The sequence below is a fragment of the Prionailurus viverrinus genome, chromosome E1, assembly GCF_022837055.1.
Source record: "Prionailurus viverrinus isolate Anna chromosome E1, UM_Priviv_1.0, whole genome shotgun sequence".
NCBI lineage: Eukaryota > Metazoa > Chordata > Mammalia > Carnivora > Felidae > Prionailurus > Prionailurus viverrinus.
Window position 1 is genome coordinate 4,632,761 of NC_062574.1, and position 26,572 is coordinate 4,659,332.

A 26,572-nucleotide genomic window follows, 5' to 3' on the forward strand; every position below is an offset into this window, starting at 1 on the left:
CAAGAGCATCCAGAATGGGAGTCTTGTGCTGTCAAGAAGCAGAAGGCGGGGAACCAAATGTGAAGTTGCAAGGCATTTATTTATTTATTTATCTATTTATTATTTATTTATTATTTTTTTTAATGTTTATTTATTTTTGAGACAGAGACAGAGCATGAACGGGGGAGGGGCAGAGAGAGAGGGAGACACAGAATCCGAAGCGGGCTCCGGGCTCTGAGACATCAGCACAGAGCCCTATGCAGGGCTTGAACCCACGAACCGTGAGATCATGACCTGAGCCGATGTCAGATGCTTAACCCGACTGAGCCACCCAGGCATCCCTGAAGTTGCAAGGCATTTAAATTAAACTTTGTTCCACGTACGACACCCTTCCAGATCAGAGGTTGTTAAGCACCTGACTTGTGGGCTGAATCTGGCCGAAGACATGTTTTCTTTAGTCCATGTAACAGTTTACAACTTTTGAGTTAAGTTACCAGGGTGGAAAAAGAAAAAGCAGTTTCACATAAGATCTGGACTCCTGGCTTCTCACGGAAAATCAGAGGCTTTGGCGACAATGGATTCCCATTCCCACCGGGAGGCAGCTGGCTAGAGCCAAGTCATGGCTGCCATCTTGGACAGGGCAAATGCCCTTCTGTTTGCCACAATCTCCACCCCTCCCGATTGTCCCTTTCCCCTACTCCTGGTTGTCTAACCAACACTGACTCTGGGTCGTCTCACACCAGGTCAACCCTATCCCTTGCTCTATCTCATTGGCAACCATTACGATGTGAATCAGGTGTTGCATTTTTCACTTGTTTCTGTAAAATGTGTATTCTTGTGCGTACATGTGATTTTTAGTTCACGTGAATGGTATCGTATTGTACCTTTCATTTTCCTATTTTCAGCATTAGGTCTTTCGTATCCATCTTGGTGCCCTGTGTGTACAAGCCTGGTGTTCCTGCTGGCTTTGTAGAACTCCCTGATGGGCATCTTCTACTCCTCAAATGTCTGCTCCCCAGTGTGGACCCTGATACTGCCTCTGGCTCTCCCCCACCACAAGCGATGCTACTGAATGTGTCCCCTTTGGGGCTGGTGGGAGAATTCCCTGGTCTAGACACTCAAGAGCAGAATCATTGGCTCAAAGGATGTGTGGATTCTTAATGTGACCAAGTATTTCCAGATGCTTTCCTGAAAGCTGTATCAGTCTATACTCTGCCAGTAACACACAAGAGTCCCTGTGCCCCCACGTCCCTGCGAGCGCTTGGTGTGATCCAGCTTTCTGCCCCTGTCCCCACCTGCCTGCCTCATCGTCTGCCTGGCCCCTGGAGGCACTTGGGCTTGCTCTTCCTGGGACAAATGTAAGTGATGATGAATAAGACGCCATCCTTCTTCTCCAGGATCACTTCCTTTGTGCGGGATGGGTTGGGGCTGGAAGTTTGGGGTGCAGCCAGCCAGGCAGGAGGAGGGTTGAGCAGAGTCTCCAGGCTCCAGAATGAGGCAGAGGAGAGGACTGGGTGGGACCTCACTAACTGTCCGTCCGTTCCTACCCCTGACCTCAGGCAATGTCTCCTCCTCACAGAGAGGGAGCTCCAGACACTCTGGGGACCCCTGGGGTTGCCCACCTTGTTCTCAGTGGCATGTTTCTCCTTTTCCACTTTTGTCAGGGTCAGCTCCAGATCGTCGATGTCTCTCTTGAGGGATGAGCATTTATCTTCCAGGTTTCTCTTCTTGGCCACCAGCTCCGAATTCATCTCTTCTTCCTCTTCCAGCCTCTCGCTCAGTTCCTTGACTTTGGCTTCCAGTTGAATCTTGCTTTTGATGAGTCCCTCACACCGCTCCTCGGCGTCCATCAGATTTTCTGTTTCCTGAAAGAGCCAGGTCGTTGTGTTTTGGTCAGACTCTCGGCAAACCTTACAAGGGAAGGGCTCTGCCCTCCAAAAGCCCACTATCTAGACCTAAGCCAAGGAGTAGGTCACACACACAAACATGCACCTGCACACACACTCGCGTGCACACACACACACACACACACACACACACACACACATTCACATGTCTAAATGCAAACACACATGCACACATTCATGTGCACACACGCACACGTGCACACACACTCATTGGCACAGATACACACACACCACTTATATACCATTCGTATACACCTTTTTAAAAATCTTTATTTATCTTTGACAGAGAGAGAGACAGAGCGTGAGAAGGGGAGGGGCAGAGAGAGAGAGAGACACAGAATGTAAAGCAGGCTCCAGGCTCTGAGCTGTCAGCAGAGAGTCCGACGCAGGGCTCAAACTCACGGGCCGTGAGATCATGACCTGAGCCAAAGTCGGATGCTTAAACCGACTGAGCCACTCAGGCGCCCTTGTATACACCTTTTTAAAAAAACCACCAGGGACATCCACTTACTAGAAAACACCTAAAATAATTGCAAACAAAGGAGTGCATGAAGTTCATAAAGCTTCTGCAAATTTGTCAGATTTGGGCACTGGCCATTTCATGCTTCCATCTACTAGGGGGTGAAAAACGACTCATCTACTTGATGTTACCACCAGCTAAGTGGCATTTTCGAAACATTACTACCTTTTCACTTTCAATGGAAAAGTCCTGTCGATGCCTAGTTAGCCCTGCCTCCTGGAGCCACAGGGCAGAAAATTCAAAACAGACAGGAATGAAGTGATAACATACAAACGTATCCCAGAAGGCTCTGTAATGAGTCTCTTAGACAGACAAAGATTAGCTAATTATATTCTTAAACTTAATTGGGCTACTTCTTTTTATATAAGAGTTGTAAAAACTGGACACACATCCCAAGGTTATGGATAAGAATAAGTGTGTGTGTTAACTGAACATGTACTACGTGCTAGGCATTTTGCATGCAGGGACTCATCTGATCCTCCCCATAACCCTAGGACATGGGTGTTATTACTGTGCCCGTTTTACAGATGAGGAAACCGAGGTACAAAGAGGCTAAGAAACTTGCCCGAGGCAACACAGCCATCAAGTGGAGGGCCAGGGATATAAATCTAGCTCTCTGGTTCCAAAACTAGTCCTCTTGCCCACTCGGCTTGGGAAAGTGCTCTTAATAACCAACCTGTACTGACTGGAAAGTGAACAACGGAGGAGAAAATGCTTTGCAAGTGCCAGGCATTTAGGAGTTCATTCAAAAGGGCAAATGATAAGCATCTTAACTTGTGTATTGATACAATTATTGTACCAGGATGTCACGTACTAGGTATGGTTTCATTTCCCAATTTCCTTGATTTTAAAAATGCTTCGAGGCACCTGGGTGGCTCAGTCCATTAAGCGTTGACTTCGATTCAGGGCATGATCTCACTGTTCGTGAGTTTGAGCCCTGCGTCCTGCTCTGGGCCGACAGCTCGGAGCCTGGAGCCCGCTTTGGATTCTGTGTCTCCCTCTCTCCCTCTGCCCCTCCCCCGCTCAGGCTCTGCCTCTCGCTTTCTCAAAAATAAACATTAGAAAAAAAATTTTTTTAAATAATAAAAATGCTTATCAGGGCGGCTGCGTGGTTCAGTCGGTTGAGCGTCCAACTTCGGCTCAGGTCATGATCTCACCGTTCGTGAGATTTAACCCCACGTTGGGCTCTGTGCTGACAGTGCGGAGCCTGCTTGGGATTCTCTCTCCCTTTCTCTCTGCCCTTCTCCCGCTTGCGTGCGCGCACACACACACACACACACACTCTCTCTCTCTCTCTCAAAATAAATGAACTTAAAAAATTCATACCTTCAAAGCTTTTTTTTTAGTAGAATCCTATTATCAAAACCATATATATATAATTACTCTTTCTCCTTTGAATTATTTTAGTGATTTACTTTTATTTTAGTTACATGAGTTTCCGGTGCATTCCGGACAGTTTTTAATTATGATGACAGACACATTCCCTTCTGGAAGACAGAGACAAATGAGGGCGAGCAGAAATTCACTTTGTAGACTTGCCCCCAGCAAGCACCTGTGCTTGGGCTAAACCAAGCCCCTCATCCCTGCCTCCAACTGGCTGCAATACTCTGTAGTCCCACTAGGTGGCACCACTGCCCCTTGAATCGATGGACCTGCTGTGGCCTCCCTTTTGTTCCTCCTTTTCTAGCCTCCTCAGGAAGGTACTTACAGACTGGACCTGTAGCTGGAGGTCATTTTTTTCCTGCAGCAGGGTCACCATCTTCTCCTCCAGCTCCTTCCGGCGAGCCTCGGATCTGGCCAGCTCTTCCTTGGCCCTCTCGAAGTCCTCCTTCATGGTGGCCATCTCCTTCTCGGCCTCCGCGCTCTTGAGGAGGGGCTTGATCTTGAAGAACAGGTTCATCCAGGGCCAGTGCTTGACGTTCATGAAGGCGCGGACGTTGTACTGGATGCAGAAGATGGACTCCCTGTTCGCCCAGTAGGACTGGGGTTACGGAACCACAGCAAGGACTTGTGTCCACCCCCACCTGCCCCGTGGGCCCAGACCCTTCACCCTTCCCCGCTACGTGGGAAGCAGGGACGGCTGAGCCGTGCAGCTCCTGTGAACCCTGCAGTGCTCTCTGAGGGTTCAGAGGAAACAGCACTCGTTGAAGTTGGGAGCTGAGGGAGGACACGGGCCATCTGTGCCTTCCATGGCTCCCCAGCCCGATGACCCAGCCTTGCCTCATTAACTCGGTGCAGGGGACCCTGCGTTGAGCGCCACTCCCTCCTCGCTCCCACCATGGTGGCCTCCAAGCCCTCCTTTCTCAGGCCATGCAAAGCTTGCTTCGGAAAGTTCTTTCTTCTTGCTGACCCCTTCAGCCAGCCCCAACTCCCAGCCATGTGGAGGGCTTTCCTCACCACCCCCCCCCCCCCCCCCATTGCCCTGAACGTGACTCTGACATTGCACTTGTCACGGGCGTTACAGTCAAACATGCAAGTGTCTGCTTCCGGCCCGTCTCTGAGCTCCTGGAGGGAAGGACTCCTTTCTGCATCCCCAGCACCACGCGGGGTCCCCAGCACAGAATGGCCGCTCAGCAGGTGTCGGTTAAGTGAATGAAGGAGGACGTTAGTGCCCCAAGACTAAACCCAGGAAGCAGCAGTCAGCTGCTAGGTAGGGAGGGCGGTGTGAGCTGGGACGAGGGTCCACATCACCTCCTCTCCATCATCTTCTTGAACTCCACCCGCATCAGGTACCCCCGGCAGATGGCCTGCGTGTGTGTCATTAGGGTCACCAGCTTCTCATCCCTCATCTCCTCCAGGAGTCCAAGAAGTCCGGCTTTGAAAAACACCTGAACCAGGGGAGACATGAGCCTGGCTTTGTTCTCAGCAGGTGTGGAACCTGGGCCCTCCCAGGAGCCTGTTTGTGTCCAAACCAGCCCCCGGCCTTCAGCACCCTGGCTTGGGACTGGCAGCCATCTGGGCTCCACAGCGGACCCTCCCGTGCCCTGTTCCAAAGCACATTCCAGGCCCCACCAACGCACAAGGACCGACTGGGACAGACCTTACATATCGGAGGCGAGGATGAGTCCAGAAGTAACCTCAGAACTCAACTGTGCCCCGATTAGGAGAAATCCACAGACAGTTCTGCCTCCCCATTCTCCTGTCTGTCTGCCCATCTGAGACTAGTCCCACCCTGAGCCCATGCACCCACGGCCCACACCAATGTTCCAAGGAAGCAGGGAACCCTTGGAGGCCAGCAGGCCCAGCTTGGCCCTTTCCAGGAGGGAGAGTTCTGGAGTCAGGCTAGTATTTGAAGCTGGCCTTTGTGCCTCAGTGTCCCTGGGACCTCGAGCAAATGTTTTGCCCCCTGGTCCGACCTGTAACCCCACGAGGTCAGAACCATCCTTATCACCTTCGGGATACTGGGAGGACCCAGTGCAAGGTGCACAGAGGGGGGGGGGTGGTCACAGGGCTGGCTCCACATGTGATCACTAGATGGCAGCCATTTTTATCTGTTGTAATCATTTCCTCCAAACTGTCACTGTTCCTGGAATCCTTGCTGTGTTTTCCTCTCTCCTTGACTCTTTGGTCCCATTTAAGAGTGCCTTTTCTTGGGACACCTGGGTGGCTCAGGTGGTTAAGTGTCCAACCTTGGCTTAGGTCCTGATCTCACGGTTCATGTGTTCGAGTCCCGTGTCGGGCTCTGTGCTGACAGCTCGGAGCCTGGAGCCTGCTTTGGATTCCGTGTCTCCCTCTCTCTCTCTCTCTGCCCCTCCCCTGCTCGCACTCAGTCTCTCTCCCTGTGTCTCAAAAATAAATAAACATTAAAAAAAAAAAGTGCTTTTCTCTGCTCTCTCAGGACACTAGAACTTTCTATTGCTTTCCTCCATTGCTGAGGAGGCCCTGGCTTCCAAATTAAGCCACTAGCCACTTAGAAACAAACACAGAGACAGAACTCTCAACACCTAGACCCAGGCTGCCTCTGCTTGGGCTCCTGTGCAAAGGGGTTTCCAGGCTGATCGGATGGGTGAAGAGCCCTTTCCCCCGACCGGCCGACGAGCAGCCTGGGGCTGTGGGTTACACGGGTTGGGAGTGTTCCCGCTTCACATGCTCTCACCTTGGTGTGGCCAAACCTATATTGCTCACGGTCCACGTCGATGGAGCTCAGCAGCTTCTCAGAAGCGTTTTTGCTGTCAATAAACTGGCCTTCGGGGATGGCGTTGGCGTTGAGGATCCGGTAGCTGAGGGGGGAGACAGGCTGATGAGATACCTCCTGGCAGCTGGGTTTTGGGGGGGGGGGGTGTCTCCGGGGAGAAGGGCCTCTGGCCACACAGAGCTGGGAAGGTGTTCCCTTCATGCACTTTGCTCTCTGTCCAGGTCCGGGCGCCTGAGAGCCCTGCCAGGGCCCGGGCCAGTCATTCTGTGACGACCCGGGTCAGGAAGGCCATGCCCTCCCCCGAGGAAAGACAGACAGACTCCGGAGAGCCGCCGCGGTTTAGGCGACAAGACTCTGCCAGCAGTTGGCCAAGCACACAGGAAGCACACGCAAAGACCCCTCACCGGCACTCAAGTCCGGCACTGGAAGCTGGGTCAGGCCTACTCCCTACCTGGGCCCTCTCATCAGCATGGCGATGATAGGCCGGATGGCAGTTTCAGTTGAGGGACAACATTTCCTGAATGAATTCAATCCCCGAAAAAGACCCCGGGCTGTTTGCTTTCAAAGGAAATGGTTCTCATTTGACATAAAAGAACCTTGACATCAACTACGACTTGCAGACCTCTGGGCCTCCTACCTCTGGAGCGTCCCCTCCCTTCCTCTGTTCCCGACAAGGCCTGGACTTGACTTGTGGGCCCAGATGGCAGCTGGGAGGAGAGTGCTGGCCGGGAGCAGTGGGGCTCAAATGGGGATGATTTATTCCCCCCCTACGCCCCCACCTGTGCCCAGGGGACATGTCTGGAGACGTTTTTGATCATCCCAGTTTGGGTGGGGTGTGCTTTGCTACCAACATTGTAGGTAGAGACCAGGGATGCCGCTAAAATCCTACAACACACAGAGCAGCCCCAACAGTGGAGGATTATCTAGCCCCGGATGCCAACAGTGCAGAAGTTGAGAAGCCCTGGTCTGGAGGGTTGGGGCTTGGACCTTGCGACCACTTGGGGCTGGCCCTGCACTTGCTTTGAGCTTAGATCATCCTCCAGCTCACAGAGACCCTGGGAGTCTGTGAGCTCACCCAACACCCAGCCGGAGGGGCCCCTTCGGGAAATGCACACGTGCCCTCAAAAGGAGAGAGGCAAAGTCACGTGACCTACCGCTGTTTAAAGTCAGCGTAGAGGATCCGGCTGGGGAATCCTTTCCTGCAAATCCGGATGCCCTCGAGGACCCCGTTACAGCGCAGTTGATGCATGACCAAGTAGTGGTCCATGACTCCTGGGGAGAGAAAGCCCCAGGGTTGGGGGGGGGGGGTGTCAGCAACTTTCCCATCCTCTTTGACGGTCTGGCTGCCGTGAGACATGCCAGCACACCCAGGCTTGAGTGGAAAGCGTCAGTGCCAGCTCTAAGATGGAGGGGTTGGGAATGGCTGGAGTCTACCCACAGCGTCACAGAAGAAATAGTCCCAACCTCCTAGGGACACTCGAGCGCTCCATTACTATGGGATAAAAGACCAAATACTGATCTTTAGCCTTGAGTCTGTAGCTAGGCTCCAAGGGAGAGCAGAATGGGTGTGGGTTCCCCTTGGACTTCCCATTGGAGAACTTGAGATGCCCTTCTCTACTCAAGGACAGGGATGTAGGCTCTGAAGTCTGTGCCTTTAGAGGGACAGAGAAAAAGAGGGCAGCATGAGCTCTGGGAAAGAAGGCGGACCACCAAAGCTGGGTGGGAGGAGAGGAGCCATAGGAACATGCCCCCCCGTGGGGGTGCTCTTGGGTCAGGCACCAAACAGGGACTGGGAAAATTCTATACTGGGGCTGAGTGAGGGATTAGGAGCAGTATCATGGCTGTGTAATGGCTTTTCCTTGTGGGTTCCCTAAGTTGCTGGTTTGGGGGAGGGCTAAAGCTGTCTTTAATGAAACTTCTGGAAACTTCTAGAAGGCCCACACATTTTCCTGGTTGCTGGGTAGAGAGAGGACTATTCATTTATGCAGTTTTCAAGGTTCTGCTAGAGCTGTGCTGGCTGGTACAATAGTTTCTGGCCGCGTGTGGTTGTTTAAATTCAATAAAACGGCAAGTTCATTTTCTCGGTTGTGCTCGCCTCACGTCTCGTACCCAGTGGCCACCATACTGGACAGCACAGACGTGAACATTTCCGTCATTCCCGAAGGTTCTACTGGACAGTGATTCTCTCGAGGAAGGAGTGGTTAAGACCAAGGAGAACTGTATCAAACACTCAGAGGACTTCTTGGGTGAACAAAGCTTAGGGCTCACCTCGTCCAGCTCCCAGTATTTGCCGGATGAGGATTCTGAGGGGCTCAGATGCTGGCTGTGCCGTTTGCTAGCTGTGTGAACTTGGACTTTCTTTGCCCCCCCTTCCTGGAGACGTGAGGGTCCTGCTGGGTAGTCGCAGAACTGAGACTGGACCCCTCCTCCTCAGGGGCCCCTGCTTTTGCTGCAGGCTCAGAAGAGGGTTGACGTCTCACAGGGCTCTCCCATGTCCCTCCCAACCCAGGCAGAGACCATCTCTGAAAAGCCCATAAAAAGAATCCTCTTTGCCCTCTGACCCACGTGCAAGACTTCTAAAAATTCCCCCGAGCTATTGCTTTATCTTTCTCGGGTTACCGTTGCTAAAGAATTTGCTCTTTACCCCTCATCCATCACCTCCGTCACTCTTTCCCTGCCATCTCAGCTCTGTGGGCAATCGTGTGAATCATGTTTCTTACACCCTGTGTCTTACGAGGCTTTGGCATCTTGGGGCCTTGCAGACCCCGAGGGGCTGCCCTTCCCAGAGCTGGCCAGTTCCAAGGATGACTAACTGCCCCCCTCCCCGTGAGCACCCCCCTCACAGAGAAAATGAAGAGGCCCCACTAGGTGCCTTCCAAAGCGTCACCCAGGCTCCTGTATGTCTAGGGTCTATTCATTATGTAGTATATATATTACATATATGCATACATACAATACATATATTATACATATGTACATACATATAATATGTATTCCATTACATGTCTTAGTCTATTAGTCTAATAGTCTATTAGCCTATCAGTATGTATGTCTATGGTATTGTCTTAGTCTATTCTCAGAAATGGGAAAGAAAACAGAGAGGTGCCAGAGTGAAGGAGAAGCCAAATGGAGAGGAGGAGACGGAGATTTCCCCACAATTTACCTTCCAAGAGAAAAAGTAAACCAGTGGACCGCCAGACAGCCTGGGGGCCCCTAGAGGCATAGGCTGCAGCCAGCAGGATGTAACCCCCTGTCACTTGATATTTGCAGGCATGCGCCCTATGGGTAAGTCATGCCATACGTGTTTGATTTGTGCAAACACGCCCATAAAACACCAATAACGGAACTCAATTTTCTTTATGATACAACATCCACAAATAAGCCAATAATTTTGTTCGACGCTTAACCAGGGGGACAGCTCCGTTCCAACACTGGGGGAGAAACGGGCTGTGTGCTGGGCACACTGGGAGGGGTGCAGCGTGCCCAGACAACGCGGGTCCCAAACAGCGCGGTAGCTGATTTTTGCCTTTGACTTAGACTTTCACGGAAGATGAATTCTACCACACATAGTAGACTTGCTTCTCCGGAGAATTAAAATGTCTGGCTTGGGGCGCCTGGGTGGCTCAGGCGGCTAAGCGTCTGACTTTTGGTTTTGGCTCAGGTCGTGGTCTCACGGTTTGTGGGACGGAGCCCCAAGTCAGGTTCCACGCTGTCAGTGCGGAGCCTGCTTGGGATTCTCTCTCTCCCTCTCTCTCTGCCCCTCCCTACCCATGCTCTCTCAAAATAAATAAGTAAGCACTGAAAATATAAAAGTGAAAAAATAAAATGTCTGGCTTTCAGTAGTAACAATAATAATAAATATAATAATATAATTGTAATGTAATCATTAATATAATAATCAATATAATAATTAATAGAATAGTAAAATTATTTCCCCACAATGTTATTATTGCTCTCATGATTATTATCATACATAATGTTATCATCATAATTCTTCTCATAATACGAATAACAACTGTTGCTATTATAATTGAGAGCTGACATCTGAGTGTTCGCGATGTGCTTGGCCTCAGTTAAAATGCTTGACATCGAATCCTCACTGCAATCCTCTAAGGCAGTTTATTATTTTTCTGAATACAATTTTTTATGTTTATTTATTTTTGAGAGAGAGAGACAGAGTGTGAGTGGGGGAGGGGCAGGGAGCGAGGGAGACCCAGAATCTGAAGCAGGATCCAAGCTCCGAGCCATCAGGACAGAGCCCGACGCAGGGCTGGAACCCACGAATCGTGAGATCATGACCTGAGCCGAAGTCAGATGCTTAACTGACTGAGCCACCCAGGCACCCCAGGTTATTTTTTTTAAACTGTATTTATTTATTTTGAGAGAGAGCATGTGAGTAAGGGAGGGGTAGAGAGAGAGAGAGGGAGAGAGAGAGAAAATCCTACTTTCAGTGCACAGCCTGATGTGGGGCTCAATCCCAGACACCGTGAGATTATCACCTGAGCGGAAACCAAGAGTTGGACACTTAACCAACTGAGCCACCCAGGCGCCCCTAAGGCAGGTTAAACGAATTACTATTTACAAAGTTTACAAGCACTCATTAAATAAATGAATGGCTAACTAAGTGAACGCATGCATAAAATGCCACTTTAATCCTCGTTTTATAGCCCAGAAAGCAGAAGTCCTCAGCTAAGGTTCCCACGGGCGGTGACAGGTGAAACTGGGGTTTTCTCCTCCAGCCTTCGGATACCTCCGGTCACTTGTCATGTTGCCAAGGCAGGACACTCTCTCATGTTTGGGACAGATAACTCGGCTGCCTCAGAGCCACAGCTCTGTGTGACCGTGTGTTCTCTCTGTGACAAATGACCCTAAGCCACACCTATACTCTTAAGAATATTTGTGGATCGCGGGCGCCTGGGTGGCTCAGTCGGTCAGGCGTCCGACTTCGGCTCAGGACATGATCTTGCAGTCCGTGGGTTCGAGCCCCACGTCGGGCTCTGTGCTGACAGCTCAGAGCCTGGAGCCTGTTTTGGATTCTGTGTCTCCCTCTTTCTCTGACCCTCCCTGTTCATGCTCTCTCTCTGTCTCAAAAATAAATAAATGTTAAAAAAAATTTAGTAAAAAAAAAAAAAGAATATTTGTGGATCTGGGATTGAGTGATGGTTAAAGGTCTATTGTACTGCATAGTTTTCTAGATCTACAGTTCTCAGTTTTCCCATCTGTAAAATGCAGACAGTTGTTAGCAATAGAAAGAGTAGCTGCATACCATATAGACTCAGGAAACAGGTGTTATTGCTGCTGTTTTAATTGTAAAATACCCCAGACGCGGTGACTGTCTTTGGGAGAAAGGGAGCCACGGGGCCCTGGGAGAACCTTAATGAAAGTCATGGATCCAATGTGCCTTCATACGTATGTACATACACTACTTTGGATCTGACCTCGGAGGAGGGATTGCCAGGTACAATATAGGACGCCAAGTTGAATTTGAATTTCAGATACAGCGAACCAGTTTTTAGTATGCGTATATCCCAAATATTGCGTGGGTCATCCTTACACAAAGAAGTTTTTCATTGTTTATGTGAAATTCGAACTTGACAGGGCAGCTGGTATTTTTATTTGCGAAACCTGGCAATCTTGCTTCGTAGACGATGTTGAGGAGTAATTAAGGCTATATAACGCTTTCTTTGGGGAAACACACACACATGCATGCAGGCATGCATGCAGAGTCCTGTTCTGATGGATTCTTACTCACCAGGAGTCTTGGTCTCGTTGGGAATCAGGCATCGCACAAAGTGAGGGTGGGTGCTCCTTAAATTTGTCATCAGTTTGTTTAAATTTTCCTGGGACACAAATCAGAACAAGCACGTTTAACTTGGTAAATGCCATTTCGCCGGGCAGAAAAACAACAGAATGTGGAACTTGCCAGAATACAAACCCTGAACACTGCGGACACAGTCTGGAAGGAGGACCCCTTCTTCTTCCCGCCCTTCTTGCTTCCCCCGGAATCACCTGGATGGACACAGAAGGTGTGTCAGATGCGTCCCTGAGGACACAGTGGTGGCCTCTCCTCATGCCCCCAGTTATATTGACATACAAGTGACATAACACTGTGTGACTTTCAGATGTAGGACATAATGACTTGATACATGTATATATATATATTTTAATCTTTATATTTTTTAATCTTTATTTTTGAGAGAGAGAGAGAGAGACAGAGACAGAGACAGAGACAGAGACAGAGAGAAGAAGCAGGGGAGGGGAAGAGAGAGAGGGAGACACAGAATCCAAAGCAGGCTCCAGGCTCTGAGCTGTCAGCACAGAGCCTGATGTGGGGCTCGAACTCATGAACCAAGAGTTCACGACCTGAGCCGAAGTCAGACGCTCAACTAACTGAGCCACCCAGGTGCCCCTCTTAGCAACTTTTAAATATGTAATACAGGGATGCCTGGGTGGTTCAGTTAGTTGAGCATCCGACTTCAGCTCAGGTCGTGAACTTGTGGTTTGTGAGTTCGAGCCCCACGTCGGGCTCTGTGCTGACAGCTAGGAGCCTGCCTGGGATTCTTTCTCTCCCCCTCTCTCTGCCCCTCCCTTGCCTGTACTCTTTCTCTTGCTCTCTCTCTCCCTCTCTCTCTCTATCCGTCTCTCAAAATAAATAAATAAACATTGAAAAAAAGATCTACCCATGTAATCACAAATCCAAGGTTTTGTCTTTATGGCTGAATAGTACACCAGATTTTCTTTATCCATTCATCCACTGATGGCCACTTAGGTGGTTTCCATGTCTTGGCTCTTGTAAATAATGTCGTAATGAACACAAGGTGCAGATATGTCTTTAGGACAGTGATTCTGTTTCCTTCAGATACAGACCCAGAAGTGGGATTTCTGGATCATATGGTAATTTCATTTTTAACTTTTTGAGGACCCTCTGTACTGTTTTCCATAGTGGCTGCACCAATTTACATTCCCACCACCAGTGCACAAGGGTTCCTTTTTCTTAGTGGTGGCCACACTCTTCAAACCCTGGAATGGAACTTTGGGTTTTCTTTTGATGTAACAGAGCTGCAGGGTGTTTATTTCTTGTTTGTTTTTAAAATGTGTCTCAAACTAGTCGTATTAGGGAAAACTCATTTTTATCACTAAAAGATGGGGTGGGGTGGGATGTGGGTGGCATTTGACCAGGAGTATAGCTTAGACTCTCAGTATCAAAGCCGAGTCTTCTCCTGTAGGAACCAGACAAGTCAACTCAACAGTTGGCAAGATTGAGATATTCCTCTGTATGGACTATAGTTTCTTTCACAAGTCTACCTCCTTCTTGTGTCCCTGTTTATCTTGCGATGAGGAAGTAACTGAAACCAGTACAACTGATGCATCTCAAGAATTTTCTACAAGTCAGTTTCTCTTCTTGTCTCAAAGGAACAACCTAGCTTTTTGGCTTCTCTAGGAGTCGGTGATATTGGGTCTACTTTTTGTGAATGGCTCCATTTCAGATTTTGCCTCCCACATGCGATCAAGATTTAGTCTAGGGGAAATAGATGTCTCATTCTCCACCCATCTTCCTTGCCTTCAAGGGCTAGCATGAAATGTGGGTAGCAGGACGGGGTGGGCCAGAAAGCCACTTCCTAAGACCCAGACCTACACAGGGCCTTCTCCGTAGAGTCTTGGTGATATCACTGAGTGCGGTTGGGCAACACAGTCATAGAGATTCCCTCACTAGATTTGAAGAAAATGATATTCATCATTTGAGTTTAAACTTGTGCTCAGTTTTTACATTCTACTATCCCAGAGTACACAGGATATTAATATTTAAAAGTGATCTAATTATAGAATGAACGAACATATTGCCTATATCTTCATGTTATGAACAGTAATTTTTAACAATTTATGCATTTAAGATAGTTCATAATTTTAAAACCCTATTTTGGCAATTATTTTAAAAATAGAAGATGGGTAACTTAAGGAGTGATACTGGCTTGTGCAGCCATATTGGAAAACAGTCTGGAGGTTCCTCGAGAAGTTAAATCTAGAGTTATCGTATTACTCAGCAATTCCACTTCTAGGTATGTATCCAAGAGAACTGACAACATATACCCACACAGAAACTTGTATACAAATGTTCATAACAGAAGGGTTCACAGTAGCTAAACGTGGAGACAACCTAACGTCCATCAACTGATGAGTGGATAGAGGAAACGTGTACTCTCCATACACTGGAACATTACTCATCTTAAAAAGAAGTGAGCTGGGGGTGCCTGGGTAGCCAAGTCCATTAAGTATCCAACTCTTGACTTTGGCTCAGGTTATGATCTCACAGTTTGTGCGTTCAAGCCCTGCATCAGGCTCTGTGCTGACAGTGCAGAGCCTGCTTGGGATTCTCAATCTCTCTCTCTCTCTCTCTCTCTCTCTCTCTCTCTCTCTCTGCCCCTTCCTTGCTCTCTCTCTCTCTCTCTCAAAAGAAATAAACTTAAAAAAATAAATAGAAGTGATGTACTGATACATGCCATAACACAGACAAACCCTGAAACCATTCTACATGAAAGAAGCCAGTCACCAAAGACCATGTAGGGTATGATTCCATTTACATGAAATGACCAGAGTAGGCTGATCCATAGAGACAGAAAGTAGATGTGTAGTTGCCAGGACCTGGTGAAGTGGTAACAGGGGTGATGAAAGTGTTCTCGAATTAGATGGTATGGATGGTTGCACACCTTTTTCAACGTTTATTTATTTTTGGGACAGAGAGAGACAGAGCATGAACGGGGGAGGGGCAGAGAGAGAGGGAGACACAGAGTCGGAAACAGGCTCCAGGCTCTGAGCCGTCAGCCCAGAGCCTGACGCGGGGCTCGAACTCACGGACCGCGAGATCGTGACCTGGCTGAAGTCGGACGCTTAACCGACTGCGCCACCCAGGCGCCCCTGCACACCTTTAAATATACTAAAACCACTGAATTTTCCAAAGAGTAGATTGTATAGTGCATGAATTATATCTCAATATTTTAAAACGTTTTTATTTGTTTAAGTAATCTCTACACCCAACGTGGGGCTTGAACTCACGACCCCAAGATCAAGAGTCGCACGCTCCTCCAACTGAATCAGCCAGCCACCCCATCTCAATTTTGAGAAGTTATTAAAAGATGTGGTTTTGGCGGGCTCCTGGGTGGCTCAGTTGGTTAAACACCTGACTTCAGCTCAAGTCACGATCTCGTGGTTTGTGAGTTCCAGCCCCACGTTGGGCTCTGTGCTGACAGCTCAGAGCCTGAAGCCTGTTTCAGATTCTGTGTCTCCCTGTCTCTCTGCCCTTGCCCTCTCTCTCTCTCTCTCTCTCTCTCTCAAAAATAAATAAACATTATAAACAATTTTTAAAAATGTGGTATTGGCTATTTTGTTCCCTGAGAGGCCCTGTTACCTCCATAGAACTCAATCTCTTAAGGAAGAGGAAGAAAATGAGAGACCAAAGACAAAATACATCCAGCTCAGTCTGAAGCTCACAGTTGACTACTTGATTTTCAAGGACACCTTTGGGTTATGAGTAATTACACGGAGCTTTTCACACGGGGGTGGGGAGAATTTCACCTGCTTCTGCGCCAGCATAGTTGGAGAAAAGGAAAGACAGCAGCTTCAGCGAAGACTTCTGGTACAGCCCAACCACGGTCTCGTTCAGCGGGTCCTTGTTCTTGTCCAGCCAGCCGGCAATGTTGTAGTCCACGGTGCCGGCGTAGTGGACCAGCGAGAAGTGGGCCTCGGCCTTGCCTTTGGCAGGCTTGGGCTTCTGGAAGTTGTTGGACTTGCCCAGGTGCTGGTCGTACAGCTTGTTCTTGAAGGAGGTGTCCGTGGCCTTGGGGAACATGCACTCCTCCTCCAGAATGGAGAAGATGCCCATAGGCTGAAAGGAGAACAGACCATGTCTCAGCGTTTAATAGTACGTTTCCATGACTCCGTTGACTGCAGGAGCCAAACACAACTTCTTCGGTGCTACTGCTTTCTGGCTGAGAGTCTTGCAAGGTAAATGCTGTGAGAGCAAGGTGTGATGACAGAACAGAACTAGCCGTGTAGTATGTGCTTAATGAACGCTTGTTGAACAAGAGAGCATGGAAAGAGATTGTATGTGTTTATTATAAACGTAGCTCACTTTTAGCGATCGGCTTACCCCCCAGAAAGTAAAGTTACATACCTAGACATAAAATACTATGAGTTATATATATATATATATATATATATATATATACACACATATATATACACACATATATATACATATATATATATTTATTTATTTATTTTTGAAATTTATTGTCAAATTGGTTTCCATACAACACCCAGTGCTCATCCCAAAAGGTGCCCTCCTCAATACCCATCACCCACCCTCCCCTCCCTCCCACCCCCCATCAGCCCTCAGTTTGTTCTCAGTTTTTTTTTTTTTTTAATTTTTTTTTCCAACGTTTTTTATTTATTTTTTGGGACAGAGAGAGACAGAGCATGAACGGGGGAGGGGCAGAGAGAGAGGGAGACACAGGATCGGAAACAGGCTCCAGGCTCCGAGCCATCAGCCCAGAGCCTGACGCGGGGCTCGAACTCACGGACCGCGAGATCGTGACCTGGCTGAAGTCGGATGCTTAACCGACTATGCCACCCAGGTGCCCCTGTTCTCAGTTTTTAAGAGTCTCTTATGCTTTGGCTCTCTCCCACTCTAACCTCTTTTTTTTTTGTTGTTTTGTTTTTTGTTTTTCCTTCCCCTCCCCCATGGGTTTCTGTTAAGTCTGGACATCTCAGGAGCCACTTCAGAAAGATAAACTCATTCCAATGTGACAGTGCTCAGAATGCTATGGGTATTCCTTTTTTTAAATTTATTTAAAAAAAAATTTTTTTTTTCAACATTTATTTATTTTTGGGACAGAGAGAGACAGAGCATGAACGGGGGAGGGGCAGAGAGAGAGGGAGACACAGAATCGGAAACAGGCTCCAGGCTCTGAGCCATCAGCCCAGAGCCCGACGCGGGGCTCGAACTCACAGACCGCGAGATTGTGACCTGGCTGAAGTCGGACGCTTAACCGACTGCGCCACCCAGGCGCCCCTAAATTTATTTTTTATTAAAAAATTTTTTTTTAGCATTTATTTATTTCTGAGAGACAGAGAGAGACAGAACACAAGAGGAAGAGTGGCAGAGAGAGAGGGAGACACAGAATTGGAAGCAGGCTCCAGGCTCTGAGCTGTCAGCACAGAACCCCATGCAGGGCTCGAACCCATGAAACATGAGATCATGACCTGAGCTGAAGTCAGATGCTCAACCAACTGAGCCACCCAGGCGCCACCCCCCCCTTTTTTTTTTAAAGTTTATTTACCTATTTTGAGAGAGACAGAGACAATGCGAGTTGGGGAGGGTCAGAGAGAGAGGGAAACAGAGAATCCCAAGCAGGCTCTGCACTGTCAGCGCAGAGCCTGATTCGGGGCTCAAACTCATGAACCTGAGCCAAAATCAAGAGTCAGAAGCTCAACCAACTGAGTCACCCAGGAGTACCCCCGTGCCCTTTTTTTAAGTTATTAAGTTATAATAACATGGTTCTAAGAACTCCTCACATTCTTGGGGAGAACAGAGCCCTTGGATCTTAACCACCCAGGTACCCCTTAAGGTGTCTGAATTACGCATGCTTTCCAAACACTTACTCTTCAGCTTCAAGGGGATTCGGCTCTCTTAAGGCTGGGAGAGTAGGGTTAGGGTCGCCACTCGATTAGCAGGGAAGAGTGAGAGCAAAGATGTGGTGGTCCCAAGTCCCTGGGGAGCACCTCTGTTTCTCTACCTTCTCGATGAGCTCGATGCAGGCAGCCAGGTCCATCCCGAAGTCGATGAACTCCCACTCGATGCCCTCCTTCTTGTACTCCTCCTGCTCCAGCACGAACATGTGGTGGTTGAAGAACTGTTGCAGCTTCTCGTTGGTGAAGTTGATGCACAGCTGCTCCAGGCTGTTGAACTAGGGCGTTGCAAACACCAAAGAGCTCAAGTGAGTTTGGGAAACCCAGGGGGCATTCGGCAGAGCAGACACGAAGCGGAGGGGCCTTAACAGGGCCGCTTATTCCAACAACTCACATCAAAGATCTCAAAGCCGGCGATGTCCAGGACCCCGATGAAGTACTGTCTGGGCTGCTTGGTGTCCAGCTGCTGGTTGATGCGGGTGACCATCCACAGGAACATCTTCTCGTAGACGGCCTTGGCCAGGGCGCCCACCGCGTTGGTCACCTTGAAGAAAGATCACTCGCTCATCCCTCAAATTAATGTTTATATGGTGGTATTAAGTTGAAGCATGAACCAGATGACATCTTCAGGGTCAAAGCTGTTGGAGATGGGTCCAACCTAATATTAAATATTTCTTTTTTTTTAGGTTTGTTTATTTATTTATTTATTTATTTATTTATTTATTTATTTATTTATGAGAGAGAGAGAGAGAGAGAGAGAGAGAGGAGAGAGAGAGAGAGAGAGAGCACAAGAGGGGGTGGGTTAGAGACAATGAGAGACAGAATCCTAAGCCAGCTCCATGCCATCAGCGCTTAGCTGATGCCGGGCTCAATTGCACAAACTGTGAGATCATCACCTGAGCCGAGATGAAGAGTCAGCCGCTTAACCGACTGAGCCACCCAGGCGTCCCACCCCCACCCCCCCATTAAAAATTTCTTGAAATGTTTGCTACCTTAGAATATTCCCCTTTCTGTGAGAACCATTGTATGTACAAAGATAACCTTCTAACAACCATGGTTATGACATGTGACTCTAGACCCTGGCCGCACGTAATTGAACCACAAGGGGACATTTGATCCAAGTTGGGTTGTACAAAGTGTCTCTCCTGCGAATTTGGAATTGGGATCAAAGACACTGGTCTCAGTCTCAGCAGGAGGCTGAACTACAGAGATGTGAAGCTGGGAGCTATGGGGTGAGCAGGAGAGATGGAGAGAGCTTTTCTTCCTGGTGAGGACACGGGAGAGGAGAGCAGACAGCCCGTGGAGCCCCCGGGAAGGAGCTGCACAGGGGGTGCAGCCTGGCTCCAGAGGACCCTTCAGTTTCTGGCTCCAGGCCCTTAGGATGCCCGATGGTACTCTTGATTTACATTCCTTGAGCTAGCTACACCTAGGGTGGTAAGAATGAAACTCCCCCTAATGCTGACGCCAATTACATATGTATTTCTGATATCTTCAACTGAGAGAGCTCTAAGATGATGGTTACCGTTTATTTACCTTTGAGAGTGAGAGACAAACAGAACACGAGAGGGAGAGGGGCAGAGAGAGAGAGAGGGAGACACAGAATCGGAGGCAGGCTCCAGGCTCCGAGCCGCCAGCACAGAGCCCAACGTGGGGCTGGAACCCACGAACCGTGAGATCATGACCTGAGCTAAATTTGGACGCTCAACCGAGTGAGCCACGCAGGTGCCCCTAAAACGAGGGTTAAAATAGCAACATCACTGAGTCAGCTGAACTCAGATCATCTCCATTACCTGCTGGACATTTTGGCCTTTAGTGACATACTCGTTCCCAACCTTCACCCTCGGACAGCACAGGCCCTTCAGCATTTCTGCAGAGTTCAGACCCATTAAGTATCCAGCTTTGTCAGCCACTGGAGGAAGAGGGAAAATGGCGTCACACAAAAACAGCAGCTGCTGATGTGGCCAGTCAGGCCCCAGGGGCCTCCCAGAAATGTTTCCTACAATCCTTTTGTTTTTGTTTCTTTGTTTTTAAATGTTTGTTTCTCTATTTTGAGAGAGACAGACGGAGAGTGCCAGTGGGGAAGGGGCAGAGAGACAGGGAGAGAGAATCCCAAGCAGACTCTGTGCTCCCGGCTCGTGGGTTCGAGCCCCGCGTCGGGCTCTGTGCTGATGGCTCGGAGCCCGGAGCCTGCTTCGGATTCTGCGTCTCCCTCTCTCTCTGTCCCTCCCTCTCTCACACTCTCTCTTTATCTCGAAAGTAAATAATAAATGTTAAAAAAAAATTGAAGAAAAGATACAGTTACATAGTAATTTTGGAGTCTGATAATGCAGCAAAATGGTGTCTGAGTAAAGGAGGCACCATTTGGACACATAGCTAAGCACCTTCTTGATTTATGCAAGCTCACAGCTGAGAAAGAAGTACAAAACTTTGCCCCAACCTTCCTGTGTTGGAAGAGGTCAAAAGCAGTCGAGTATTGGCAATTTCACACAGTTCACTGGGAGTTCAGTTGACTTGGGGACGGACCTGGCTGCCTGCACTGAACTAATGGAGAAGGTCAAGAAATGTTGTTCCCCTAGAGACAGCTCCTTCTTGGCTGGGACCATCACCTTATTGCTGGCTCGGGAGACGAGCTAATAAAAATCCAGGACAGTATTTGTTAAGTATTTAATAAGAGGCCAAATGGATGCTTTCTTCTTTGCTCCAACTATCCTCTTTTCCTGCTTTGCCCGCTTAGGTGGGTGGTATAATTATTGTTCTAGTCACTTAAACTTGAATGCTTGGGGTTGATCATATCCCTCCTTTACATCCCTGATGTGCCTGTGGTCAGACAGGCATCAAATCCTGCTCACTTCACCTACAAAATAGCTTGGATCTCCATTGTTTGGAATAGTAGAGTGGCAGAGAGCTTGGGCTCTCGACTCAGCCTGATGTTCACATTTTGGTTTTGCTTCCTCGTACTCATGGTTTTGTTTTTGGTTTTGGGGGTTTTTTTTTGTTTTTGTTTTTTTTTTTTGTAAACTGGTGGTAGGGTGATTCTTGGTGGTTTCCCATCGGTTCGGTTTTTGGGAAGTAGGCCTGGTGCATGGTGAGCCCTCAGCAAACGTTTACTTGGATTGGCATCCTCATCAGAGGACCTCAGGCCTGGATCACTTTCCCCTGTTCGGGCTCTTTCTGCTCCTAAGCACTGAGCACACGGCTGCCAGGGCTGGAAGGGGGCCTGGGCCCCCACCGTGATATTTATAATACGAGATCCACTCTTTGCCGAGGAGCCTGGTACATTTTCTTTTCAAACCCCCACACTCTTGGCAACCTTGACTGGTCACAGATTAACTCACAGGAATCTCCCCTCCTATGTGGAGCGTCCATGGTTTCTGGTGCCTATCACATCCATTCTAAGCTGTTTAGCTTGTCATTCAAGGCCTTTTCAAACTGAGGCCAAAATAACTACTCTTTAATTCCCATGTCTTACACTTACACACATCCTCTTCTGCAGCCAATGTGGACCACACTGCTGTTTATTTCCATCACATTCCTTCTCCTGCCCCCTTGATCATCATGTTTCCTCTGCCCAGACTGTCTTTCCTTTCAACCATACCTTTCAGGATCTACCCACCCTTCAAACTCTGCATCAGTGCCCTCCTCCCCCAGGAAGCCCTCCTCGATTACCCCCAATCAGAAGTGCTTCCTGTTCTGAACACAGTCTCTCTCCCGCTGCTTATCTGGCACCATTGCCAGAGGCAGGATTCCAAGATGGCCTCCAGGATTGGTGCCCCTGGTATATATTCCCTGCATAATCCCCTCCACTTGTGTGGGGGTAGAACCGGTGAATGTGATATGACCTGTCACTCCTGTGAAGAGGTCACTAAGGAAAAGAGATTATCCTGGGCAACCCTAGCCTAATCAGGCGAGGCTTTATGGGCAGTGGTAAAGTCACGTATATTTTCCTGGTCTTTCTTTCAAGGCTACTGCACCCCTGTATCATCTGGGGTTCAAGACACAGTGCTTCCCATAGTGTGGGGATGTTACAACAGGTAGGATTATTGGAGATGAACCAGTCTTTTACTTAACAGAGCTTGGAAGACACGGCAGGAGAGAGATGAGGGGAAGAACAGGGGGTATGGGGGGGGGGGTCCTGCTGCTGTGAGCCCCTCCCGCTGCCCTCTACTCTGTTTCCAGGAGGGGGACTGGAGATCATCCAGGTGAGAGCCATGGGGCGCACGGAGATGCATACACTAGTCCATGGTTCGGGGTTCAACTTCAACAGATGTCAGAATTAAAGGCAACGACAGGAGGAGAACTCCTCACCTGGTCTTAGGCTCAGGTGCTTAAGGACAGTATTCTGGACACTAATCATGGCGTGCACAGAGAGAAAGTGAAGTTCATGGAACCATATCCTCTTAGAAATGTCTACCCCCAAATAACAGGTGAGCTGTGATAGTGAGCAGTAGCGGTGTGGACAGTGATTATTCATTCACGAGAATGCCCAGACGTGGTTACCTTCGGTGCCGTCAGGCTCCGCCTGCTCTTCTCGCTGCTTCTGCTTGAACTTCATGTTCCCGTAGTGCATTACGGCGCCCGTCAGCTTGTAGATCCCGACTTTCTCCTCTGAGCTGAAGCCCAGAATGTCAATGGCGTTCTGGGAGTTAGAAAAAGGACAGTTGTCACAGAGACTCTGTTTTCCCTGGTGAAGACCTCACCCTTTCTGTACAGCCCGGGAGACGGCGTTTGCCCAAAGGAGTGGTTGACAGGTGGGATGTGTTAAGATAGGGGTTAAAAGCCATTTCTTTGTGGCGCCTGGATGGCTCTGTCGGTTAAGCGTCTGACTCTTGATTTCAGCTCAGGTCATGATCTCATGGTTTGTGAGTTTGAGCCCAGCCGTTGTGCTCTGTGCTGACAGTGTGGGGCCTGCTTGGGATTCTGTCTCCCTCTCTCTCTGCCCCTCCCCTGCTCGTTTTCTCTCTCTCTCTCTCTCTCTCTCTCTCTCTCAAAAAAAAAGTATATATATATGTAAACTACATATATATATATATATATATATATATATATACATGTCTATATATATTTGACTTAAAATCCATTTCTCTAACATGTTTATGTGGGAGGGGGAGATTATGGAAGAAAATGTGAACCGTCTGTAAGAACTGATCTGAATCCTTCATACATAGATTTGGGACTGTTTCCTGGAGGAGGCCATTGGGAACCGTTGTGTGATAGCAGGAGAAAGAAGTGTCATGCAGAGTGCCTGAGGAAGTGTCCAACAGCTTGAAAGCCTGGCATTGTAAGCCGGCAATTCTGGTGTGGCTCAGAATTGAGACAATATGGCGCCCCAGGCAACTAGAGCCTCAAGGGACGGTCATGGAAGAGAATGCCACCACTTTTCAAATAAGGAAGGGGAAAACTTTTGCAGAGCCTACCTGTGCTAGGCACATCCATATATCGCCCTGTTAAGTCGCTATGAGAACCTTCTAGGTGTGCAGATGTTTCCAAAGTTACAGGTTCTAAAAGGATAAGTGACCTGCCCCAAGTCACACAGGCAGGATGGGATAAAACTGGGGCCAGAGCAAGTGCTTGGGTCACTTCAGAGCCTACAGCGGTTGCTGATTTGGTCTGACAGCCCTTGGCCCGTCATCTACCACAAAGACTTAAATTAGCGACTCCTTCTCTGGGGTGTATGTGTTGACTATGCAGTAGGCCTTGCAGCCTGAGCCCAAGCAATCCCCACTGGTGGATTTGACATGTATGGACGTGCTGGTGAGCAGGTTGGTCAGTGTCAGCAGGATGGCACTCTTGGGGTCCTGCCCCCTTTTGGAGAGGGAGAGTCCATGCCAGGAGCCGACCTGCAGGATGAGAGGCTGTGGTGGCCTCCTTGACTCCATATCCCACCCCATCAGATGCATATCTGTGTCCTAGGAAGGGGTCATTGTAGGTTAAGAGAGAAAACCTTTCATTGAACTTTGAAAGGAACCAGGTGAAAGCATTACTGTCTGGGGACCCTCCTGGAGAACGCAGTCCCTGGAAGGGAGAAAAACCCTTCTGCTCGGCTGTAAACCATCACCCAGGAAAACTCCATGAGAGGGATGAACAGTGTCGGCCCCTGACAGCTGGGGACCTATGGTGAGGACCTGAGACATCTTTGGTGACTTTAAGAATTACCTAAGGGGCACCTGGGTGGCTCAGTCGGTTGAACATCCGACTTCAGTTGGGGTCATGATATTGCAGTTCATGAATTCGAGCCCTGCATTGCGCTCTGTGCTGACGGCTCAGAGCCTGGAGCCTGCCTCAGAGTCTGTGTCTCCTTTTCTCTCTTCCCCTCCCTCCCCCTCAAAAATAAATAACAATCACACACAAAAAATTTAAAAATTATCTAAGAGGCTCTTTCTTGGGGGCTGGGGAGACTTTGCCCAGGTCATTAACCCAATCTTTCCATCTTCATCAGTTGGTAAGGGCTGGGGAAAATTGGTAAAAATATATATAGCTAGGTTTGAGTTAACTAAAGTTTATTTGCCCAAGAACATTCTCTTCTTGTCTTTTTTGTTTTTAATGTTTATTTATTTTTGAGAGAGAGAGAGAGAGAGAGAGAGAGAACAGGGGAGGAGCAGAGAGAGAGGGAGACACAGAATCAGAAGCAGGCTCCTGGCTCCAAGCTATCAGCACAGAGCCCGACATGGGGCTCGAACTCATGAACCGCAAGATCATGACCTGAGCTGAAGTTGGACACTTAACTGACTGAGCCACCCAGGCGCCCCGCATTCTCTTGTCTTAAAACAATTAGCGTCACCTGGAAATGTCACAAAATGAAAGCCAAGGAGCTGACACTGGACAGTTCCCCCAGCCTGTTGGACAAGACCCCTTTCCACCAGCTCTTATGGGTCCTGTGAGGGCAGAGACAACAGCAGTGGAGATGAATTGCCCAGAGATGATGTCTGCCCGTTAAAAATGCAATTAATTAAAAAAAAAAAAAAAAAAAAAAAAGGAAGTCCTGGGGTTGGGCAGATCTGGCTTCAAACGCTCTAACATTTACAAACTCTGTCTTTGAGCAAATTGTGTGTTTTTTTTTTTTTTCTAAGACTCCACTTCCATCTTTGTGAATCAGAAGTCATAGTCGTTACCTCTATCACAGGTTTGGGGGAGGCTTAAACAAGATAACACGGACAGAGCCCTTATCTTAGTTCCTAGCTCATGTAAGTGCTCAATGTACTTCGTTATTATTATTCTAGTTATTAACCTTAGAAATGCTTCCCAAAGCTAACGGCTGGGGGGTGGGGGCTGATGGGTGTGCTAAGGATGTGGGAGCTGAAGGTGAGCCTGAGTGGGTAGGTAGCCTGAGGAGTGGAGCGTCTGCTACAGAGTGGGTTATCTTTCCTGCTTCATACTTGGCTGTGTCTTAAAATTTTTCTTGGGGCGCTTGGGTGGCTCAGTCAGTTAAGCGTCTGACTTAGGCTCGGGTCATGATCTCTCGAGTTTGAGCCCCATGTCCGGCTCTGTGCTGACAGCTCGGAGCCTGGAGCCTGCTTCCAATTCTGTGTCTCCCTTTCTCTCTCTGCCCCTCCCCCACTCACGCTCTGTCTCTCTCTGTCTCAGAAATAAATAAACATTAAAAAATTTTTTTTTTAAATTTTTTCTTAAAGAACCGTGCAGATGGTTTTGTAACCTGAGAAGTTCCAACAAAACCTTTCAAAACCTTATACATTCGAACATCTAAAGTGCTGCAGAAGGGAGCGGGAAGTCCTGTTTGGGAGAACGTTCTGGATCCCCCATGGGATCTGCTGAGGTGGTGCTGGGTGCTGGGGAGGGGTGCAATCTGGACTAATTGTCTTGACATCTCCATCTCTGAGATCTTGGGTCTGATCACCTAACATCTCTGGGGCCCCGTTTCTCATTAGATCGCTAGGATGCCTCTCCATTCACAGGCTCAGTGATTGCATACAAAAAGAAAGGAGGAAGGAGAAAAGATGCTTACGTCAGTCGCCAGTAGCTCTTTACTGTCATCGATGCTGGCCACGGTGACCTCTCCTTGGCTCACGAAGGGGAAGTCAAAGGGATTGGTTGAAATGAGGAGCAAGTCTGTGAAACACGAAGGAGGTCCTGTCAGCGCCTCGCGCACCTTGTACGCGGGGTGTTTTTCCCACGTGACTGATTTGGAAGATGAGAGCAATAACCCCTAAGACCTTACCGATTAGTTCTGGCTTCTTGTTTGACATGATTTGGTAAAAAATGTGATAGCTTCTCTCACTGGACAGCTGAAATGTCACTCTGGATTTTTCTAAAAGATCTAAGGGAACAGGAAATAATGTGATTTGAGGTCCCTGGGAGATGCCTCTGTGGTCAAATCCCATGGTGCCCAGT

At 48.6% G+C, this 26,572-nt stretch overlaps 1 protein-coding gene across 1 annotated transcript in view; it reads right to left on the reverse strand.

Moving 5' to 3' along the window:
- The window catches only part of LOC125151294 (myosin-13), a 53,044-nt gene that overhangs the window by 18,486 nt on the left and 7,986 nt on the right, over positions 1–26,572 (reverse strand). Inside the window, exons 8-21 of the mRNA XM_047832025.1 lie at positions 26,400–26,498; positions 26,187–26,290; positions 22,724–22,862; positions 20,017–20,135; positions 18,621–18,770; positions 18,334–18,504; positions 16,112–16,421; positions 12,477–12,550; positions 12,294–12,381; positions 7,696–7,813; positions 6,503–6,626; positions 5,098–5,234; positions 4,115–4,370; positions 1,602–1,844 (exon numbers count right to left, since the gene is read on the reverse strand). Coding sequence (XP_047687981.1) covers positions 1,602–1,844; positions 4,115–4,370; positions 5,098–5,234; positions 6,503–6,626; positions 7,696–7,813; positions 12,294–12,381; positions 12,477–12,550; positions 16,112–16,421; positions 18,334–18,504; positions 18,621–18,770; positions 20,017–20,135; positions 22,724–22,862; positions 26,187–26,290; positions 26,400–26,498 — 2,132 coding nt within the window. The remainder of the gene's footprint in view (positions 1–1,601; positions 1,845–4,114; positions 4,371–5,097; positions 5,235–6,502; positions 6,627–7,695; positions 7,814–12,293; positions 12,382–12,476; positions 12,551–16,111; positions 16,422–18,333; positions 18,505–18,620; positions 18,771–20,016; positions 20,136–22,723; positions 22,863–26,186; positions 26,291–26,399; positions 26,499–26,572) is intronic.